The following is a 13,892-nucleotide window of genomic DNA, read 5'->3' as shown; positions in this document are numbered from 1 at the left end:
GAAATGTTTGTTATTGATGATACTTTCCTGTCTGTAGGGGCTAGTGGTCTCCACCTGACCAAGCATGAGAACTTCCATGGTGGACTAGATGCCATTTCTGTAGGAGACGGCCTGTTCACCATCCTCACCTCTCTGAGCAAGAGGGCCACCTCGGTGCAGGTTATGCTGCAGCCCATCCTCACCTACATGGCTTGTGGGTACATGGGCAGACAGGTAAGACTGAGCTCAGCCATGGCTGGCATTAGATCTTTCTGTTTAGACATTTACTTGTGAAGATTAAAAGATTGAGGGGGAAAAAAACGTAGCTTGTGTAGTACTTCTGTTTGTTATATATCTGACTGTTTGACCCATTGATGCTGAAAGTTTTTAAACCTCAAGCAGTCTTTGTATTTCTCCCAGGGCTCTCTGTCTACATGCCAGCTGTCTGAACCTCTGCTCTGGTTCATCCTCCGAGTGCTGGACACCAGCGAGGCACTTAAGGCATTCCACGACATGGGTGCGCACACCTACCTATATACATACACACACATTTGGGGAAATATCCTAGTATACGGTCCATTAGACTAAACACATTGTGTTTGTATTCAACCTGCGTGCAGGTGGGGTTCAGTTGATCTGTAACAACATGGTGACCAGCACACGGGCCATAGTGAACACGGCACGAAGCATGGTGTCCACCATCATGAAGTTCCTGGACACTGGCCCAGGGAAGGCTGCTGACGGCAGCCTCAAAGCCCGGGTCCTAGCCTCCGAGCCCGACAACGCAGAGGGACTCCACAACTTTGCTCCGCTCGGTATGTGGAGCTTTCCCTGTCGTGTTTGAATGATTGCAGTTTGCCTTGTGTTTTTCCTTTGTCCTCTATTTGATGTCAAAATGTGCATGTGTCCTATTGAATGCTGTTTATCCCTCTGCAGGCACCATCACCTCCAGCAGCCCCACGGCCCAGCCGGCAGAGGTCCTCCTTCAGGCCACGCCCCCTCACAGACGGGCACGCTCAGCGGCCTGGTCCTACATCTTCCTGCCAGAGGAGGCGTGGTGTGACCTCACCATCCACCTCCCTGCTGCCGTGCTGCTGAAAGAGCTGCACATCCAGCCACACCTGGCCTCCCTCGCCAGTGAGTACAGCAATAGTACAGAGCAGTTGTCTTTTAATCAGAGACTGAATTAAATATAAACCGTTATGAGAATTTTCTTGCCAATCAATGACACTAGTTATCTAATTGATAGTTTAAGTGAAAACCAGCAGGACTTGCGCCTCTCTGGTTCCAGCAGGAGATCTGTGCCTCTCTGCTTCAGTGCCTTAAGGGCACACCGTCTACTGCCCCTTAAGCACAGTTTTCCTAATGATCCGCTTATTTCACCCACTCAAATATTAACCTACCAGTGTCTTCTTCTGGATCATCCAAATGCTCTCTAGCAAACTTCAGACAGGCCTGGACATGTACTGGCTTAAGCAGGGGGACACGTCTGGCACTGCAGGATTTGAGTCCCTGGCGGCGTAGTGTGTTACTGATGGTAGGCTTTGTTACTTTGGTCCCAGCTCTCTGCAGGTCATTCACTAGGTCCCCCGTGTGGTTCTGGGATTTTTGCTCACCGTTCTTGTGATCATTTTGACCCCACGGGGTGAGATCTTGCGTGGAGCCCCAGATCGAGGGAGATTATCAGTGGTCTTGTATGTCTTCCACTTCCTAATAATTGCTCCCACAGTTGATTTCTTCAAACCAAGCTGCTTACCTATTGCAGATTCAGGCTTCCCAGTTGGTGCAGGTCTACAATTTTGTTTCTGGTGTCCTTTGACAGCTCTCTGGTCTTGGCCATAGTGGAGTTTGGAGTGTGACTATTTGAGGTTGTAGACAGGTGTCTTTTATACTGATAACAAGTTCAAACAGGTGCCATTAATACAGTTAACGAGTGGAGGACAGAGGAGCCTCTTAAAGAAGAAGTTACAGGTCTGCGAGAGCCAGAAATCTTGCTTGTTTGTAGGTGACCAAATACTTATTTTCCACCATAATTTGTCTAGTGCCATTCTAAATATGCAAAAACTTGCATGGATTTTTCATGCTTCTGTGCCAGACGGTACCAGTTGGAGTAAATTTAAGTTGAACATACTCCACCCTCATCTACTATTGCTAACTCTGCAGTCTCTTTGTCCTCTCCGAAGCCTGCCCCTCCTCGGTCTCGGTTGAGATCAGTGCGGACGGGGTCAACATGCTGCCTCTGTCCACACCCATCATCACCAGTGGCCTCACCTACATCAAGATCCAGCTGGTGAAGGCTGAGGTGGCATCTGCGGTGTGTCTGAGGCTCCACCGGCCCCGCGACGCCAGCACACTGGGCCTGTCCCAGATCAAACTGCTTGGCCTCACCGCCTTCGGCAACACCTCCTCAGCCACCGTCAACAACCCCTTCCTGCCCTCCGAGGACCAGGTCTCTAAAACCAGGTAGAGGTTAGAGTGTCATATAAAAAAAAATCACTTGTGCCACAGCAAATCTCTCTCCCTAACCTGTGACCTTGCCATCTGTCTCTCTCCCACAGTATTGGCTGGCTACGTCTGCTTCACCACTGTCTGACCCACGTCAGTGACCTGGAGGCCACGATGGCCAGCGCCGCTGCCCCCACTGCCAATCTGCTCCAAACCTGCGCCGCCCTGCTTATGTCTCCCTACTGCGGCATGCACTCGCCTAACATCGAGGCCGTGCTGGTCAAGATCGGCCTCCAGTCCACCCGCATCGGCCTAAAGCTCATTGACATCCTGCTGAGGAACTGTGCAGCCTCCGGCACTGACCCTACGAGTACATAGCCGCCACGTTAATAAAATGCTCATTGATCACATTGTACTCATTTTAATCTCACAAATAGGTCTTGGCCTTTTCTCATTGTACTTGAATCATTGTGATTTTTCTGTTTAGACCTCAACAGTCCCCTGCTCTTCGGAAGGCTCAACGGACTCTCTTCAGACTCCACCATTGACATCCTGTACCAGCTGGGAACCACCCAGGATCTTGCGACTAAGGATAGGTAAAGACCACTTAACATCTACTGGTGTAGTATTGAGCCTAGTACTGCTAGGTCTATGTATTCTGGATCTGTGAAAGCAGCTCGATATGTTAATATTGACCAAGTAATTCCTGTCTCTCCTTCCAGGATCCACGCCCTTCTCCAATGGGTCCATGACTCGTCGCTGGTGGCGGCACACAAGAGGAGTGGCCCCGTGGGCTACATCCGCCAGAGCAGCTCCTCGTCACGGGAGTATGGCCTCGTCATGCCCTCTCCCTCCCACCTCCACGGTGTGGCGGCCATCTTGTGGCACAGTTACGAGTTGCCCGTGAACTACGACCTCCCAGTGCTGCTCAACAGAGAGCTCTTTGAGTAAGTGCTATATTGTCAGAAAATAAAAACTGGTCGGTCCTTTACTCAGTCTAGCTCATCCACTGTGATTCTGTACTCTTTGTTTAGTCATGAAAAGCTAAGCAGAGCTTTCGCATGCTATGAGCCATCAGTTTGAAGAACATTAGTTTTTTTGTACCCTGGTGAGGAAACAGCTCCCTGATGTTTTCAAGCTGTAGATTAAGTCTCTAAAGTTCCTCTCATCCCCATCTTAGTATGTCTTACATTTTACACACATCCTCTGTAAACATGAATACTGCATATATACTCTGTAAACACTTTACATCGAAAAGGGAAAACAAAGTACAAAACATACAGTGAGCTCCACTGTCAGCTTTAATTTAAGGGTATTTACATCCCATTTTTAAGTGGTTTACCCAGTATGGATGAAAATGCCCTCAAATTAAAGCTGACAGTGCACTTTAAAGTCAGTCATTGTATACTTTCAAATACAAAGTGCTGGAGTAAAGAGCCAAAACAAATACAAATGTGTCACTGCCAATACTTTTGGAGTGAAAATATTCTGAAGGATTAAGGTTTCTGACCTGTTGATTTTAGAGGGATAGCTGTGAGTGTTGCTTGCTTTGTTTATACTGTTGTCCCTGTCTCTCCTGTAGACTACTGTACAACTGGTCCATGTCCCTGCCGTGTAACATGGTGCTGAAGAAGGCAGTAGACAGCCTGCTCTGCTCCATGTGCCACATCCACCCCAGCTACTTCTCTCTGCTAATGTCCTGGATGGGCTTCGTAGCCCCACCCACCGCCGCCCAGCACCGCCTCTCCATGACGGACGACGGCAAGAAACAGCACGACCTCAGCAGCGCTAACGCCACCACCAGCGCTGGCCTCACTGACGATTCCAAACATGCGCGGCCACCCATCGCCTTGTCTGAGTCTCAACTGACCACTCTGGCTGCAGCCTCCCAGTCACCCGGGGCGATAGAGCAGCTGCTGGACTCAGGCCTGCCCTCTCTGCTGGTCCGCAGCCTGGCCGGACTCTGCTGTGGTCTCCTGGCTGCAGCTGGCCTGCCTCTGCCCTCCACCGCCCAGGCCGAACGACGGCAGCACCATCACAACCACCACTCCTCTTCGTCATCTTCCTCTCAGAGCAGGGCGTCCTTGTCTGCAGAGCTGGCAGCCCCAGTGCTGCGTTTCCTCACTGAGGTTGGGAACAGTCATGCCATGAAGGACTGGCTCGGTGGGCCTGAGGTGAACCTGCTATGGACCGCTTTGCTGTTCCTGCTTTGCCACAGCAGCGCCAGCGCAGGGGGAACCAGCGGTGTCCATGGGCACGCGGGAGCTCACTCTGCTGCCTCCGGTGGTGCGTGCTGCCCCCCTCCTCCTCCCCCACCCCAGCCTTCAGGGTCGCGCTACTCTCTGGCCTCCTCGACCAGGGGCAGCGGGCTCACCACCCAGCAGAGGACTGCAATCGAGAACGCCACAGTGGCCTTCTTCCTGCAGTGCATCTCCTGTCACCCCAACAACCAGCGGCTCATGGCACAGGTCCAGTGGAATGCATTGACTACACACATTTCCACCCTGACCAACCGTATCTGATAGATTACTAACGTGTGTCTTTGGTGGGCTCTTGTTCTCTGTAGGTGCTGTGTGAGCTCTTCCAGTCGGCCCCCCAGCGTGGAAGCGTGCCTGTCTCTGGCAACATCTCTGGCTTCATCCGCAGGCTCTTCCTGCAGCTCATGCTAGAGGATGAGAAGGTCACAGTCTTCCTGCAGTCGCCCTGTCCGGTGGGTACCAAGTTTCCGTAGGCTCTGATCTAGGATCAGCTCACCTTACTTGGAGCAATTTTATTCTCCTCCAAATTGGAAAGGAAAGAACTGTCAGAGTGATGTGATATCCCAAGATGACCACAAGAGGCCAGCCCAGCAGTACAGAAAGTCCCTCCACACTCACTTGTAGGCTTTCCCCAGACTGATGCTTGTCGGAGAAACAGCACTGCACCTCAGTCAAAATAATGCTCCATATTTCACCCTCCTCAATGATTAGTTGTCATGCGAGCAGTTTATCGAGCAGTCATGGAAGGGGGAGAGAAAGTGGTTTCAATTGTCTAAAGCTAATTTAATTTGAACCTCCAGCCTGTCATTGTCCTCATTATTCTGCCCCATCCCGTTTTGGTGATATTAAACACTGTCAGGGAAGGGTAAGGGTCATTCCATGGGCAAGGTGAAGGATGACTTGTGAACGGCATGCCAAAAGGTTCCTGGTTATGCATGACGAGCCAAGCATACCTCAAACATACCTCTAATTTAGGTCATTTGTGTGCTTAATTACACAAGGTGTCTTGGGAATCACATCAGTGAAGGTTAATTATGTATGATCAGTAGGTGATTAATAGCAGGATGGGTCTACATGATAATGTGTTTACACATTAGGTAGGGCTAGGGCTGTGGTGGTCATGATATTTTGTCAGCCGGTTATTCTCCAGCAAAAGACTGCCAGTCTCTCTGTAATTGACCGTTAATTAACAAACACGTTTATAGTTTCCGGGTCTCCACGCATACAAGCCGCTGATGCGTGCCTTTGGAACATCTACATTTAAAAAAAAGTCTAAATCTATTTAATATACACATCACAATAAATCCCTTTTTATTTTAGTCAGGTTTTAAAGAAAATGTATTTCAGAAGAACAGAATATGAGTTGACCTACTGTATGTTTTTTTAGCTGTGGGTCATGCTGTAGGCTTGTTTGTTTAGCAGACAAGACATTTTTTATTTTTTTATTTTTTATTTCACCTTTATTTAACCAGGTAGGCTAGTTTAGAACAGGTTCTCATTTGCAACTGCGACCTGGCCAAGATAAAGCATAGCAGAGTGAACAGACAACACAGAGTTACACATGGAGTAAACAATTAACAAGTCAATAACACAGTAGAGAAAAAAAAGGGGAGTCTATATACAATGTGTGCAAAAGGCATGAGGGGGTAGGCAAATAATTACAATATTGCAGATTAACACTGGAGTGATAAATGATCAGATGATCATGTACAGGTAGAGATATTTGTGTGCAAAAGAGCAGAAAAGTAAATAAATAAAAACTGTGGGGATGAGGTAGGTGAAAATGGGTGGGCTATTTACCAATAGATTATGTACAGCTGCAGCGATCGGTTAGCTGCTCAGATAGCTGATGTTTGAAGTTGGTGAGGAGATAAAAGTCTCAACTTCAGCGATTTTTGCAAATCGTTCCAGTCACAGGCAGCAGAGTACTGGAACGAAAGGCGGCCGAATGAGGTGTTGGCTTTGGGGATGCTCAATGAGATACACCTGCTGGAGCGCGTGCTACGGATGGGTGTTGCCATCGTGACCAGTGAGCTGAGATAAGGCGGAGCTTTGTCTAGCATGGCCTTGTAGATGACCTGGAGCCAGTGGGTCTGGCGACTAGAGCATACAAGTCGCAGTGGTGGGTAGTATAAGGTGCTTTAGTGACAAAACGGATGGCACTGTGATAAACTGCATCCAGTTTGCTGAGAAGAGTGTTGGAAGCCATTTTGTAGATGACATCGCCGAAGTCGATGATCGGTAGGATAGTCAGTTTTACTAGGGTAAGCTTGGCAGCGTGAGTGAAGGAGGCTTTGTTGCGGAATAGAAAGCCGACTCTTGATTTGATTTTCGATTGGAGATGTTTGATATGGGTCTGGAAGGAGAGTTTGCAGTCTAGCCAGACACCTAGGTACTTATAGGTGTCCACATATTCAAGGTCGGAACCATCCAGTGTGGTGATGCTAGTCGGGCAAGCGGGTGCAGGCAGCGATCGGTTGAAAAGCATGCATTTGGTTTTACTAGCGTTTAAGAGCAGTTGGAGGCCACGGAAGGAGTGTTGTATGGCATTGAAGCTCGATTGGAGGTTAGATAGCACAGTGTCCAATGACGGGCCGAAAGTGTATAGAATGGTGTCGTCTGCGTAGAGGTGGGAATCGCCCGCAGCAAGAGCAACATCATTGATATACACAGAGAAAAGAGTCGGCCCGAGAATTGAACCCTGTGGCACCCCCATAGAGACTGCCAGAGGACCGGACAACATGCCCTCCGATTTGACACACTGAACTCTGTCTGCAAAGTAATTGGTGAACCAGGCAAGGCAGTCATCCGAAAAGCCGAGGCTACTGAGTCTGCCGATAAGAATATGGTGATTGACAGAGTCGAAAGCCTTGGCAAGGTCGATGAAGACGGCTGCACAGTACTGTCTTTTATCGATGGCGGTTATGATGTCGTTTAGTACCTTGAGTGTGGCTGAGGTGCACCCGTGACCGGCTCGGAAACCAGATTGCATAGCGGAGAAGGTACGGTGGGATTCGAGATGGTCAGTGACCTGTTTGTTGACTTGGCTTTCGAAGACCTTAGATAGGCAGGGCAGAATGGATATAGGTCTGTAACAGTTTGGGCCCAGGGTGTCTCCCCCTTTGAAGAGGGGGATGACTGCGGCAGCTTTCCAATCCTTGGGGATCTCAGACGATATGAAAGAGAGGTTGAACAGGCTGGTAATAGGGGTTGCTACAATGGCGGCGGATAGTTTCAGAAATAGAGGGTCCAGATTGTCAAGCCCAGCTGATTTGTACGGGTCTAGGTTTTGCAGCTCTTTCAGAACATCTGCTATCTGGATTTGGGTAAAGGAGAACCTGGAGAGGCTTGGGCGAGGAGCTGCGGGGGGGCCGGAGCTGTTGGCCGAGGTAGGAGTAGCCAGGCGGAAGGCATGGCCAGCCGTTGAGAAATGCTTGTTGAAGTTTTCGATAATCATGGATTTGTCGGTGGTGACCGTGTTCCCTAGCCTCAGTGCAGTGGGCAGCTGGGAGGAGGTGCTCTTGTTCTCCATGGACTTCAGTGTCCCAGAACTTTTTGGAGTTGGAGCTACAGGATGCAAACTTCTGCCTGAAGAAGCTGGCCTTTGCTGACTGCGTGTATTGGTTCCTGACTTCCCTGAACAGTTGCATATCGCGGGGACTGTTTGATGCTATTGCAGTCCGCCACAGGATGTTTTTGTGCTGTTCGAGGGCAGTCAGTTCTGGAGTGAACCAAGGGCTGTATCTGTTCTTAGTTCTGCATTTTTTGAACGGAGCATGCTTATCTAATATGGTGAGGAAGTTACTCTTAAAGAATGACCAGGCATCCTCAACTGACGGGATGAGGTCAATGTCCTTCCAGGATACCCGGGCCAGGTCGATTAGAAAGGCCTGCTCACAGAAGTGTTTTAGGGAGCGTTTGACAGTGATGAGGGGTGGTCGTTTGACTGCGGCACCGTAGCGGATACAGGCAATGAGGCAGTGGTCGCTGAGATCCTGGTTGAAGACAGCGGAGGTGTATTTTGAGGGCCAGTTGGTCAGGATGACATCTATGAGGGTGCCCTTGCTTACAGAGTTAGGGTTGTACCTGGTGGGTTCCTTGATGATTTGTGTGAGATTGAGGGCATCTAGCTTAGATTGTAGGACTGCCGGGGTGTTAAGCATATCCCAGTTTAGGTCACCTAACAGAACAAACTCAGAAGCTAGATGGGGGGCAATCAATTCACAAATGGTGTCCAGGGCACAGCTGGGAGCTGAGGGGGGTCGGTAGCAGGCGGCAACAGTGAGAGACTTATTTCTGGAGAGAGTAATTTTCAGAATTAGTAGTTCGAACTGTTTGGGTATGGACCTGGAAAGTATGACATTACTTTGCAGGCTATCTCTGCAGTAGACTGCGACTCCTCCCCCTTTGGCAGTTCTATCTTGACGGAAGATGTTATAGTTGGGTATGGAAATCTCTGAATTTTTGGTGGCCTTCCTGAGCCAGGATTCAGACACGGCAAGGACATCAGGGTTAGCAGAGTGTGCTAAGGCAGTGAGTAAAACAAACTTAGGGAGGAGGCTTCTAATGTTGACATGCATGAAACCAAGGCTTTTTCGATCACAGAAGTCAACAAATGTATGCTTAAGTCCCGTGCCGTTATTTCATGATTTTATTGTAAGAATAAAATAATTTTACTTGGTTTTACTTGGGTGAATAAATATAATATTTTAATTAGTTTACTTCAATTAGGGGAGGGGTGGAAAGGTTAGGGGAAAATAATAAAGGAACATATATTTTATGGAAGATATATATTTAAAATAGTTATGGGGGATTGTAAATGCTGCAGATAATTACATTGATAGAAGCCACAATCTCGCAATATTAATTCTGATTTACCCGCTAAAAAAGTAGATATTTTTCCCATTCCGGAGAGTGCTGTTGAGCGTTAAATTGATCATTTGAAACCCGTCATATACGGCAGATTTAGTTATTTTGCAACTTTAATTGTGAGTGATACAAACCTTAGAATGCCTTAGATGTCAGCACATATATATGGGCTGCATGGTGCGACTACAGGCTATTGATGATTTGAGAAAGTAGCAAGAAAAGCTTGCCCTCTGTTGCATCAAGCTGCACATACTATTCTCTCATCAAGGTATCATATTTTCACCCATCAGACTATTCTCAATTTAATCTTGTCTTTGCTAATATGTGACATTTGTTTTGATTGAAATGGCCCATTATCAAATGTACAGGAACAGGGGCCAGGGAAAAATGACATGTCATCGGTATGAGCTCTAATAGCAAATGGAGGCCACTTTCCCACCTGTTTTTTTTTTCAATCATGCCGGGTAGGCTATTCCGGTTTTATAGGGGAGCATGTGCTTAATATGAGCAGCTGGGATCTCTTCTTTTTAGTGGCACCCATCTAAACTCTGCTTTCACACGCAATTTCATATAGGAATGTCTGGGCTTATAAGAACAGTTGTCACGCCACGCATCAACCACTGTTTGAGGAGCATGCAGCTTTTCGCTGCACGGCTGGTGATATTCCAACCGAACTTTGTATGCCATGGGCTCCCCAACCCTATTCCTGCAGCTACCCAGTGCTTAATTTGGGAAATCAAGTGAAATCTGTTCGAGAACATCGATATTAACATATTTTCACAACGAAACCTTTCATTAAACTGACAGCCCCTTTCTGCGTGCTTGAGAAAGGAATGAAGGAGAGAGAGGAGGAGATGAAAATGCACGATAGTGAGAGATTCTGTAGCTAAAGGTAATGGCAGCCTATTAATTATGGAAATACTATTGAAAATCGAATCCAAATTCACAATAATTGTAGGCTAACTCTGTAAGCCGCCCTGTACAATCAACAAACCAATAGCATCGCCTAGGCCTATACTTTCTATTGTGGAAATTCTTATACAGGGACACTCGAAGTCCATCTTGAATAATCGTTGTTTATTATCAGTTAACTGGAGCGGTTCCAACCAACTTGATGCACCACAGTAAACGTCTGTCAGGAGTTCTCCCGGGGAAGTCCCGTGAGATCTCTTATGTACAGACAAGTTATATTTGCATGATTTAGCTTATTCATCCAAAATTAATGAATCAACGTTTGCTTCATTCATGTGACTGACCAATACTGGGTCATGCTTTTGACAGACTGATAGGCTTCTTCTCTCTATGCTGAGACCTTGAAACTGAGAGAGCTTTCAATCTCAAAACAAGGGTCTGGGCGTACTACCAAATTGCACATACTGATAGTGAGGATTCGTGTAATCAGTCACTTTCATGAACACAAACGGTTATTAGAAAAGCACGAACACAGACCACAGAAGTGTATAAATAGAAAAGCACCAACATAACATTTTCCATCAAAGTTCTTTCCCAGACTCATGGCTGAAAGATTTGGAGCATAGCTTAAGGTAACCATTCTCCAGTATGCATATAATATAGTCCACAATCAAAGGCGATTTACTAGAATTTGTTTAATTTTGGAGTATAGGCTCGACCAATTATGTATCAAAGACATCTTAAATATTTTTTGTGTGTGTTCTTCTGCAGTGCATATACAGCAGGCTATGTATTGTATAATGGTGTTGTATAACGCGTATCGACTACGGCGTTCATGACTCATGACTGCTAATGTGTCATTAATACAGTCACTGCAACAGCCCCAGATAGGGCCCTATAAAATATATATATTTTTTCTTGGTGCAGTTTAGTTTTTCCATGTTTTTAGTTTTTGTCTGTTTTTTCGCTGTCAATTTTTTAAAGTTAATTTATTAGAAAAACAATGCAATTAGATATTCTAAGTCCACAACAATGCTTAAAACACATCAGGGGACCAACATTTTTATAATTATGATTTTTACAAGTGTGCACCAGCAAGATGTTTTTCTTTAGAGATGTTTCTGTAGTGGTCATGTGGTTGCAGAGTTTGCAAAACAAATGGCCACTAGATTGATGCAAAAAATGACACTTTCTGCCAGGTAACTGATGCATTTTCATGTCTTATGATTAACTTGGGCAAATTAATGCATTTTCTAACAAATAAAATACATTTAGTTGATTTCCTTGTAAATTCAACAAAAGTTTGAATACTGTTGAATTTCGGTTTAATGTCTGGATTGCGTGTACGTTCTCCGCAATGCAGAATTTATAGGACCCCGAAATAGCTCATGTCAGACTTTGTGTTGCCTTTTACCTTCTTTTTTTTTGTCCATCAGGCCTTTTTAGATTTACAAAAACGTTAATGGTTTACTCTACACTGGCTCAACATTTTTTATTTCATCAGCGTTGAAAAGACTCTTAATTTGATCTTTGATATTTAAGAAAGCCTCACTCAATTTCTCCCTAATCTGCTTCTCACTGGAGGGAACTTGACATTTTGATTTGCTGTCTATCTAAAAAATAGTGTACTTTATTGTACTAGCTACCATACCAAGATATGGAGTCTAGAACATTTAGCTTCCTATGAGAGGTCTATCAGACTTGCCTAAAAGCCACCAGTACCTTTTTAAAGGTGCATGTTTCAAACAGCCTTTTAGGTTACATAATCTAAATCTCCTGCCAGGCTAGTGTTTGTAGTGTAGTGATTTTGTCTGGTGTGTGTACTGTGGGGACTGAGTGAAGGAGCTGAATGAGGGGGCTGAGGTTGTTTGGAGCTACAGTGAGCTGTCCATGCAACCTAAGCGGCTGAGCCATGGTCTGGCAACACCATGCCTGTCTCCTGCAGGTTGCAGAAAGCAATAGATGTCACCTTCAATGTTGTGCACATGTAACATTCATGCCTGAATGAGAAGCCTTGTTATTTCCAGTGAAGGCAGGAGTGGAAGTCTACAGCCAAGGCCAGCTTCATTCACTCCAAAAGTGGCCCTGCATTGTGATCCTGTATCTTTCATCTCTCACTTTAAGTCATGACTGTTCATAACATTGGTGGCAGTGGTGTTTTGTACTTGTACTGTCCTAATACCTTCTCATCTCTCTTCAGCTATACAAGGGACGCATTAACGCTACCAGCCATGTGATCCAGCACCCCATGTATGGAGCAGGGCACAAGTACCGCACCCTCCACCTTCCCATCTCCACCACCCTCGCTGAAGTCCTGGACCGGGTGTCGGGTACGTCTGCTGCCCCTACCCAACCTGTCACTGTTGACAGTTTGGGCAATTAGTGTTGCAGAATGGAAATTACATTTAAACATACTTCCTTGTTGCCCCAGCATCAACCTCATCAATATTAAGTGGCCCTCAGATAAAGAGGACCTGAGTGTTTCCAGTGCCACTCAGATAAACCCTCCTCCCACAACGACAGATACACAGGATCTAAATGGGAGAAACCCACTCTCCGGACGCTACTCGTCATTCAAGCATTTAATCTCTTCTCACTGGGTCCTTAAATTTGAAAAGGCAGACATATTTGAAGTTTATACCCCATGCCAGCACCTCATAGTCTCACACACACACACATACGCGCGCACACACACACACACACACACACACAATCTCCCTGGGCATTAACATTGACCTTTCCAATGCGACTGCTCACACATCGCCTCATTAATGTCAAAGCGTTAGAGCGTCCCACCATATTAGCTTTCCAGCAGGTGACGATCGCTCTCTGATCAATGGCTACAGAGTGGATCAGCTGGTGCTAACTGTATTTAGAGAGCACGTCAGTGTAAACGTAGCTACACTTACTTAGTGGCACGCCAGTCTCCTTTTCACCTCATTTAACAGGTGAATTATACTGAACAGAATTATAAATGCAACATGCAACAATTTCATAGATTTGACTGAGTTACAGTTCATATAAGGAAAGCAGTCAATTTAATTAAATTCATTAGACCCAAATCTATTGATTTCACATGACTGGGTAGGGGTGCAGCCATGGATGGGCCTTGGAGGGCATAGGCTCACCTACTGGGAAGCCAGAACCAGCCAATCAGAATGAGTTTTTCCCCACAAAAGGGCTTTATTAAAGACCTAAATACGCCTTAGTACCCCCCTCAGGCGATCCCGCAAGAGAAGAAGCCGGATATGGAGTTCCTGGGCTGGAGTGGTTACACGTGGTCTGCGGTTGGGAGGCCTGTTGAATGTTCTGCCAAATTATTTAAAACGACTTGGAGGCAGTTTATGGTCGAGAAATTAACATTCAGCTCTCTGGCAACCGCTGTGGTGGACATTCCAACAGTCAGCATACCAATTGCACTCGCCCTCA

At 46.5% G+C, this 13,892-nt stretch overlaps 1 protein-coding gene across 17 annotated transcripts in view; it reads left to right on the top strand.

The window, feature by feature from the left end:
• birc6 (baculoviral IAP repeat containing 6) overlaps window positions 1-13,892 on the top strand; it is a 160,370-nt gene that overhangs the window by 51,138 nt on the left and 95,340 nt on the right. For 13 of the 17 annotated variants that reach the window (XM_029669527.2, XM_065023220.1, XM_029669525.2 and 10 more), the window contains 11 exons: window positions 38-213; window positions 382-496; window positions 600-794; window positions 916-1,116; window positions 2,163-2,442; window positions 2,538-2,794; window positions 2,912-3,020; window positions 3,147-3,371; window positions 4,007-4,892; window positions 4,991-5,134; window positions 12,664-12,793. In XM_029669527.2, the coding sequence (XP_029525387.2) occupies window positions 38-213; window positions 382-496; window positions 600-794; window positions 916-1,116; window positions 2,163-2,442; window positions 2,538-2,794; window positions 2,912-3,020; window positions 3,147-3,371; window positions 4,007-4,892; window positions 4,991-5,134; window positions 12,664-12,793 (2,718 nt within the window). The remainder of the gene's footprint in view (window positions 1-37; window positions 214-381; window positions 497-599; window positions 795-915; window positions 1,117-2,162; window positions 2,443-2,537; window positions 2,795-2,911; window positions 3,021-3,146; window positions 3,372-4,006; window positions 4,893-4,990; window positions 5,135-12,663; window positions 12,794-13,892) is intronic. The other 4 variants (XM_065023225.1, XM_029669536.2, XM_029669535.2 and 1 more) reach the window with 1 other exon arrangement.

Source organism: Oncorhynchus nerka, linkage group LG10 (assembly GCF_034236695.1).
Source record: "Oncorhynchus nerka isolate Pitt River linkage group LG10, Oner_Uvic_2.0, whole genome shotgun sequence".
Taxonomy (NCBI): domain Eukaryota; kingdom Metazoa; phylum Chordata; class Actinopteri; order Salmoniformes; family Salmonidae; genus Oncorhynchus; species Oncorhynchus nerka.
This window is presented reverse-complemented; position numbering and strand designations above follow the sequence as displayed.